Source organism: Aptenodytes patagonicus, chromosome Z, assembly GCF_965638725.1.
Source record: "Aptenodytes patagonicus chromosome Z, bAptPat1.pri.cur, whole genome shotgun sequence".
In the NCBI taxonomy this organism is placed as follows: Eukaryota; Metazoa; Chordata; class Aves; order Sphenisciformes; family Spheniscidae; genus Aptenodytes; species Aptenodytes patagonicus.
This window is the reverse complement of record NC_134982.1, coordinates 29,496,041-29,503,579: the sequence shown is the minus strand read 5'-3', so window position 1 is coordinate 29,503,579 and position 7,539 is coordinate 29,496,041. Positions and strand designations below refer to the sequence as shown.

Below are 7,539 nucleotides of genomic sequence, written 5' to 3'. Positions count from 1 at the left end.
CACGGAAGCTGTGGACTGCAGAATGAGCTGCAACAGAGGTCCAGGCGTGGCTATAAATGTCACACTTCAGAGCACTGCAAAGCACTCCCAGTAATGGCCACACATTTTCCTGCAGATCTGGGTTGCTGGAGTGGTGGCCCAAGGAGAGCGAGAGCCACCCCACTGCTGTTGACTAAACGTATGCTGTCCATATGTTGGATGCATCAGCTGGCAGGGGGCCTAGGAAAAGCTGCGGTGGCTGCAGCTTCCTTTCTCTCCCATCTGGCATGGGCACAATGAGGAAGTATCGGTGGGTGCCAAATTAAAGAAGAGGGTAAACAAAGAGATAAGCAGTCATGCAAGGGTGAAGCCATTTCGGAAGCAATGGTGGTAATTCAAGAAGTCTTTAGTGATCGCTTCAGGCTTCACTTCCCAGACCTTTATTCTTCTAAGCAAAGTTTATTCCTTCACATGATGGACTCTGTTAACCATACACGCACAAAGTTCTTGTATAACTAACCTGAACCTTCAACTCAGCTCTGCTGAGTCCTTTACAAGCCCCCTTTCTCTTCAGGCAGAAGATACGTTACACTCAATAATGGAGCAGAACAACACCAATGTAGAAGATTTCTCCTTGAATGTCTTTTCTGTCACTCCTTATCAGCCAAACAGATCCGATGTCCTGGTGTCAGATGGGGATAAAGCCGGCGCCACTTTGCTCTTTTCAGGTGTGTTTTTGGGACTGGTGGGGATCACTTTCACCGTGATGGGATGGATAAAATATGACGGCGTTACTCACCTGGAGTGGACTCAGTTGCTAGGGCCTATTCTGCTCTCTGTGGGGGTGACTTTTATTCTGATTGCTGTTTGTAAATTTAACATGCTTACATGCAAGCCCTGTAAAGAAAGAGAGGAAAATACGTCAGACCTCGACCAGACTGCAAGCGGACAGTCCTTCGTCTTCACTGGCATTAACCAGCCTATAACTTTTCACGGCGCCACAGTGGTACAGTACATCCCTCCGCCGTACTCAGCCCAGGAAGGCATTGCTGTGAGTCCTGGCTACCTTCACCCGGTGCTCAGCTGCTGCGGTGCTGTTTCCTCCAGCGCCTCACCGATTCCCACCCCAGGCTCTGCTCACTTCTGCCCTGCCTACCCCCTGGATAACCCGGCTTTTACTGGAGATGAGAACTACGCTGCTTATCCTGCGGTGAATACCAGGAATCAGAGGTACATCTTCTGAAATGCCTTAGTGTGTTTGGGCACAGGCTTCTGAGTATTTTACGTGCTGTGTATGGTTTCAAAGGAAACAAAAGCTAGTCCAGGGTGTTATTCTTTTTCACACATTTTTTTTTTTCTTTGTTAGGAGTATTTCTTGAGTAAAGACTATGGAGACATACTTTTTCTGGAAAGCATTGTATCTGAATTAAATTCACTATGAATCCCTTTCAATTTTCAGTCTACTAAATCTCTTGCTATTTTTTAAGATACTAGTATATATGCTCCTGCCCGTGGTTTTTTTTTTTGTGCTTATCTTACTACCTTTAGACTGTTGACCAGAAGGTTATTATGTGTACAGCCAGAGGCTTCCACTCAAACACAATCACAACACACGAGTCAGTGCACAAACAGCATTTTTATAACAATGCACGAATCTCTTTGGTACCAGATGCTCTCGCGCCTGATTATGCCTGGTCACAACACGCCTTTCTCCCACTGTAGCAACCTTCCAGCCCTTACTCTTTTCCTAGTTTTGGGGCATAAACAAGATCACTGATATTACAGAGCAGTATGAAACTGCTTTAATCAGACAAAAAATAATTTTATATAGTTCTTTCCTCTAAGGAAAAATATTCTAATTATAGGAATTACTCAGAATTATATCCTCCCTAGAACACAAGTCACTTTTAGTTCATTTATCAAAGTCTGTTTGAAAAACTGCTGACTGATCCATCGTCCTCAGTAACATGTGTGACAGGCATAGGCAGCATGAAAACAAAGGTCACCTCCTGACACTTTTATGCTTCATGAAAAGAACACAGCAGACGGTTGAATCACAGTAAAACTTCATCTCGTAGCATTTTCTCAAGAAGTCAGAAAGTGCTTTGAGCAGATAAGGCTGCCAGGATGCAGCACTGAAGTCACTTGCATGCTTTCTGTTTGCTAAATTCTTTTTGCGCCTGCTCCTCTTCCTATTTTCAGGTCAGAGGACAGTTCTGATGTGCCAGAAGAACTGCTGGAAGATTACGCCTGTGATGACTTGTCACCTCCACGTTATGAGGAAATATACCCACTGTCTTCATAAAATAACCATGGACAACAGACAACAATTCTAAGAGACACCAGCTTTTTAATCCCCAAGAATCTTTTCTGTAAACACTTGCATGATAAACAAGTGTGAGCAAGATCTTGGTACTGATACACAGTTCAGTATCACTGAAGATATTTAACCAATCCCTTATTTTTCTCCCTCAGAATTCATTAGCCCTTTGCTATGCAGTTTAATAGCAGAGCTATTAATTATTTAATAGCAGAACTATTAATAGCAAAGCTATTAAACTCAAAGATCTAAATCCATATTGGGGTTCCCCACAAGAAGCCTTTTTTTCAGACTTGCTGAAACCAGTGTGAACTGTGAATGCACGAGATGTTTGTGGAAGGTCATGATTGCTCCTGGACATTCAGCATCATTAGAAAACACTTGATTTATTCTTGATATATTTTCCCTCTTGATTGCTTGGGAAACTTCAGAAGTGCTCAAATGTCTGATCCATGAAAGTGCCTATAATGTCTTAATTCTGTCTGATTCCTTAGACTAGCTCACTCATTAATAAGTCCATTCTACAGATTAGACTTCCTCTGCTTGGTTCACCTGTACAACCCAGTCCTGTAAGCGTTTTTGGAGCACCCTGCTTGAACCAGAGCATCCCGGAACAGAGAAAATACAAATAGTGGCCTCTGCCCATTTTTACATAGACCTCTAAGAGATCCTGCATGCATCAAATTCAGTTCCCTTTCCCACCTGATGGCATGCAAAGCACTGTCTCCCACCAGGAGTCCTAACAACTACTAGGTTAATGTCCCTAGGAAAATGGCACTTTTCTGAAGCCTTGACGGAGGTGTGTGGTCCTACCAGTTTTAAAGGCTTTAACAATCACAGCTTCTCCCTGCTGCACCCTCACTCTATGGGAGAGCTGTAGTGGAACCCCTCCTGAGGTCCCTTCTTGTTTGAATGTGGGTCCTAGGCACACAACTCAGGCTGTAGGTTCCCACAGAGCATCCAGGCACCTAGGGGCTGCAGTGAATCTCTTGTTCAAGTTCAACTTTCAAGATCAACATGGTTCCAGGCATTTTATCCACAAATGGATTTACAGCCATATCTAACAGAGGCTGAGGTGCATAAGCTCCGAACTCTTGCAATCCAGAATGGAGGTCCCAAAAAGCTTTGCTCAGGAGCTGTCTAAACCCCAGAGCAATGAGAATGCCATGAGTCCTTTTTATTTTCTATTTCCACATATGCTTCAAGTTCTGCTTTTGAGTGTGCCTGGAAGTGCTCCGACACAGCTGGACAAGTCAGTATCTCCTCATGCAGGATCCCATCAGTTTTGCCTATCTCCCTCAAAGGGCTTAAACCAAAAGCTGTTCTCAGCCCACACCTGCTGGAGCAGGCACCACGCAAAATGATCTAGAGGGCAATGGTCACTGTCCAAAGTAACCGAGCAGTGTGCTGCTGGTTTGCCTGCGGGTCAGTTTGGTGTCCGTTATGGAATGGTGTCTGTTATGGAATGCATGAACTTTCTCTTACTTGCCAACACAACTGTCTCAGCTCCTGCCAGTTGTCATCGATCTGTGATTGATCTCATTGGTCTCATTCCTGAGGGCTGGAGAAGCCTGGTGCTGAGCACGGGCAGGCGGTATGGGATGTACCTGGCAGCTGGAAGTCACTGAGTGTCCGTGCAGCCTCGCTAGCAATCAAGAGATATAGCTCTGGATGGAGAAGTGCGTTCAGAACACTGTCTAGTTGCATGGAGCTGCAGGTTCGCACCAACCTCCCTGTCCTGTATACTTAGAGGGTGCCAAGAAATAAAGCATTTTTGGAGGGGCACAAGACAACCACTGTGCTTCACAGTGACAGACATGACAGTGACAGAGGTCATATTTGGGACACAACATTTAAACTGACTTAAAGCTGGACTAGCAACTGCAGCAGCAGCTACTAGACAGTGACTACAAACTGTATGTGAGGTTTTTCTCACTAGAGAAATACAGGGCACGCTGATTTTCAGCAGCGAAAATCAGCTGGTGTTAGCTGGTAGGCATGTGTAGTTGGAGAAAGGCAGGCACCCTGTGTTCAGCATCATCTCTGTGGGACTGAGTGGGACAACAGAAGGTCTAAAAATAAATGCAAGTTTCTCTTATGGAAATCTCTTGCTCCTCTTCCAGAATTTACACGGAGGTGAACGCATCTTCCTTCCACAGCAGGAAACTGGAAGGTCCCAAATCCCTAGTTAGTTAGTTCCACATGGACAGATCCCTGCACTTAGCACGTAGTTCTGCTGACTCCAGAAAGCACTGCAGGAGCACAGAGGTCAGGCTTGATGGATCCAATTGCAGGACCAGGGTCAAAATTTCTACCCATTCACCCTCCCTCACAACAAGAAAATTCCTTCAGTCAGAAACCACAGACTTTTGCTGCTGCTCTTTTTTCCTCCCCCCCAAATACATGGCATAAGCATGTTTCATGGGGTAATCACAGCTTTATTTTTATGACATCAAATCGTACTGTCAGAGTAAATATGAGAAATCCAGAAGGTTGCACTGTGGACTCCATATTGATTTTAAAGTTCACTTTTGTAGACACTAAGTTCATTGAAAGAGCCATGGGTTTCTTTTTAGAGAGAAGGCTGAATAAATAAATTTAAATAACTACATATTAAAATGATCTTGACCCATCAGATGAATTCTGCCTGAATTCTGTAGGAGTCTTCTCATGTTGCACAGATATTTGAGAAGCTCCAGTCTGATGACATTTCCTTGCTGTACTGATTGCTGATTATTGTTTTTAAGAATAGAGCAATATTCTGTGAAGGCTCTTCTTCCTCCTCTTCCTTCCACTATCTACTTTCATCCTTTTTTCTATTTTAACAATTTTTTTATCTTTAGGGGTTTTTTGCTTTTGTTATTGTATCCTCAGTGATATAACGGTCACACGAATTCACCTCTCAGCATTATGATCTCTTTCTGCCCTATGACGAGTGAAAGAACAAACCTATTTGGCCAGACCTTCAACCAAGGTGAACTGACACAGCTCTGCTATACTGATTTAACTCCCCCGAGCACCTGGAAGATTGTATTTGAGATTTTGCTCAATCCACTTTTCATTTAAACTAGTGCTCTTTAAGCAAAATTACCTTCTCCGACATTGCCTGCAATGCTACTGCAGACCTGCAGAATGATGCTTTATTACAGTCAGATGCGTCTCAAATTCTATCCGTAGTGACAGAATGTTGTATGTGAGTGTTCAACTGTGTAACACTGAATGGGTTATTGGGATTTTTCCTAATATGACTCCATTTATAAGATTTTGACCATGAGATGGTTAACATATTAAATCGGTAGAGACGTGTCTATTGATATGAAGCTGAGCACGATCTGTTCATCGCAGTAAAAATTCTGCACAGAGCTGCTCTAAGATTGAGGACCTATTTCAAAACACTAAATGACACATGCCAAATGCAGCTGCAGGGTGCAAATTTCTTCTCAGATAAAACCTAAATCTGAAGTCTGCTTTTTAACATCAGTGCTGCTGCATCTGTTAGGAAGTAAAGGAATATACGAGTCAAGGTTTGCTTTGCTTTGGTCTTGTAGCACTTTCTCACAAGAGCCTCGTTTCACCAGAGGTACCTGTTTCTGCCACTGATGCTCCTGTGCAAGTGCCTGCATACACATACCCAAGCAGAAAGCCCGTACAAGCGGGTGTTCAAAAGTAGTAGTGCTGAAATCCTTCACAGAGTTATTTTTAAACTGAATCGGGATTTAGGAAATTGGGGTCTCGGAAAAAAAAATAAACCTGTAAGTAGGGCTCGTTCCTTTCCAGAGAGCCCTAGTTACGCACACGGCTGGCCTTCGGCGCGGGGTCCCCGCGGGATGCTCGGGAGTGCTGCGCCGCGCCCTCAATTCTGCGCGGAGCCCGAGCCCCCGCTCCCACGGGGCGGCGCCGCTCTCCCCTGCCCCAGCTGCGCCCCGGCCGAGCAGGCTGACCCCGACAGCCGCCGGAGCGGTTTGCCCGGACGCCTCCCCGGCCCCCGGCCAGCGCCCCCCGCCCTGCCGGCGCACCCCCGCCACGTCCCGCCGCCCCGCCGCCGCCAGGGGGCGCGGCGGTGTCCCGGAGCGGCTGGTGGGGGCGGCGGCGCCGGGCCGGGGCCGGGGCCCGGGCGGCGGGGCCCGGGGCCGGGGCCGGGGCCGGGGCGGGGGCGGCGGGGCCCGGGGCCGGGACAGCCCGGCTGCAGCCCCAGGCCGCGGAGCTGCTGTGCCGGCGGCTGCCTCCGCATCGCGGCGCGGCAGCTCGCAGGCGCCACCGAGGACCCTCTTTTCCTCACCCGCCCGAGTTGAAATTGGACGGCGTTAAGGCGATCGCGTGTCCCCACTGACTCGGCAGGTGGCAAGGATGCAGAGCCGGTACATTTTAACCTGCTGCCTTGTATGCCACCTGGATCTTGAGCCAGGAGAGCTGAAGCTTTTCTCCCTTCCTACGAATACTAAAGATGCCATTAAAAAGTACCCTGAGCTCCCACACAACTGAGAGTTGGCTTGTTTAAGGAAAAAAAATACCTGTGGTGAAAGACCCAATGAAATCACCGAAGAACTGAGTCTCCCCGCTCCCACAGGAGGAGTGGACATCTGGAAGGACTTGGGCTTGGGGAGAGGTGCTGCACAATGCACTCACATGTACCCTCCTCCTCCTCCTCACCCCTGTGACCTAATGGGACAGACTTCTTTCTGCATGAAGGAGCAGGGGGGAGTCCAAGGGTCATTTGCAAAGAACTAGGGCATGCTGTTTGTATACAGCACGTAAGATAATCTGTGCCTGCTGCAAGTATCATTATTGGCTCCACTTTAGCTGTCAGAGTGAATAGACATCAGCAGGACATGCTGAACGTCGCTATTGCCGCTCCATCCCCAAGTGTGCACCAGTGTGTCTGGCAGAGAAGCATACAGCACAGCCAGGTGGGATCTCACGGGCTGTGCCTGCATTAGCTGAGCAGCGTTGCTCAGCAGGAGTGGGTCTGCAAAGTGAAACAGCAGGTGCGGAGGGCCTGGTGTCCACATTCACTGCACGTTGGAGAGGTTTATATCAGACTTAGTCCTGTGGACTGAATGCCCATTAGCAGTTGAAATACACAACTTGTTCTCCTAGGGTGTATTTTCTGGTTCAGCTTCATCCAATAGACATTATTCAGTTCAAACCTCTGATGTGATGCAAAGCCTCACAGGGCAAGTGGGGTCTGTAGGGAGAGTCTCTTCAAAAGTGCCTGATTTAGAAACACTCATTGCCCTACA

At 47.1% G+C, this 7,539-nt stretch overlaps 1 protein-coding gene across 1 annotated transcript; it reads left to right on the top strand.

Annotated features, from left to right (window-relative positions):
• Positions 1–543: 543 nt before the first annotated feature.
• TMEM174 (transmembrane protein 174) lies at positions 544–4,931 on the top strand. The gene is made up of 2 exons (XM_076362965.1): positions 544–1,209; positions 2,182–4,931. Exons 1-2 carry the CDS (start codon positions 578–580, stop codon positions 2,282–2,284), a joined length of 735 nt encoding a protein of 244 aa, XP_076219080.1. The 5' UTR covers positions 544–577; the 3' UTR covers positions 2,285–4,931.
• The last annotated feature ends 2,608 nt before the right edge of the window (positions 4,932–7,539 follow it).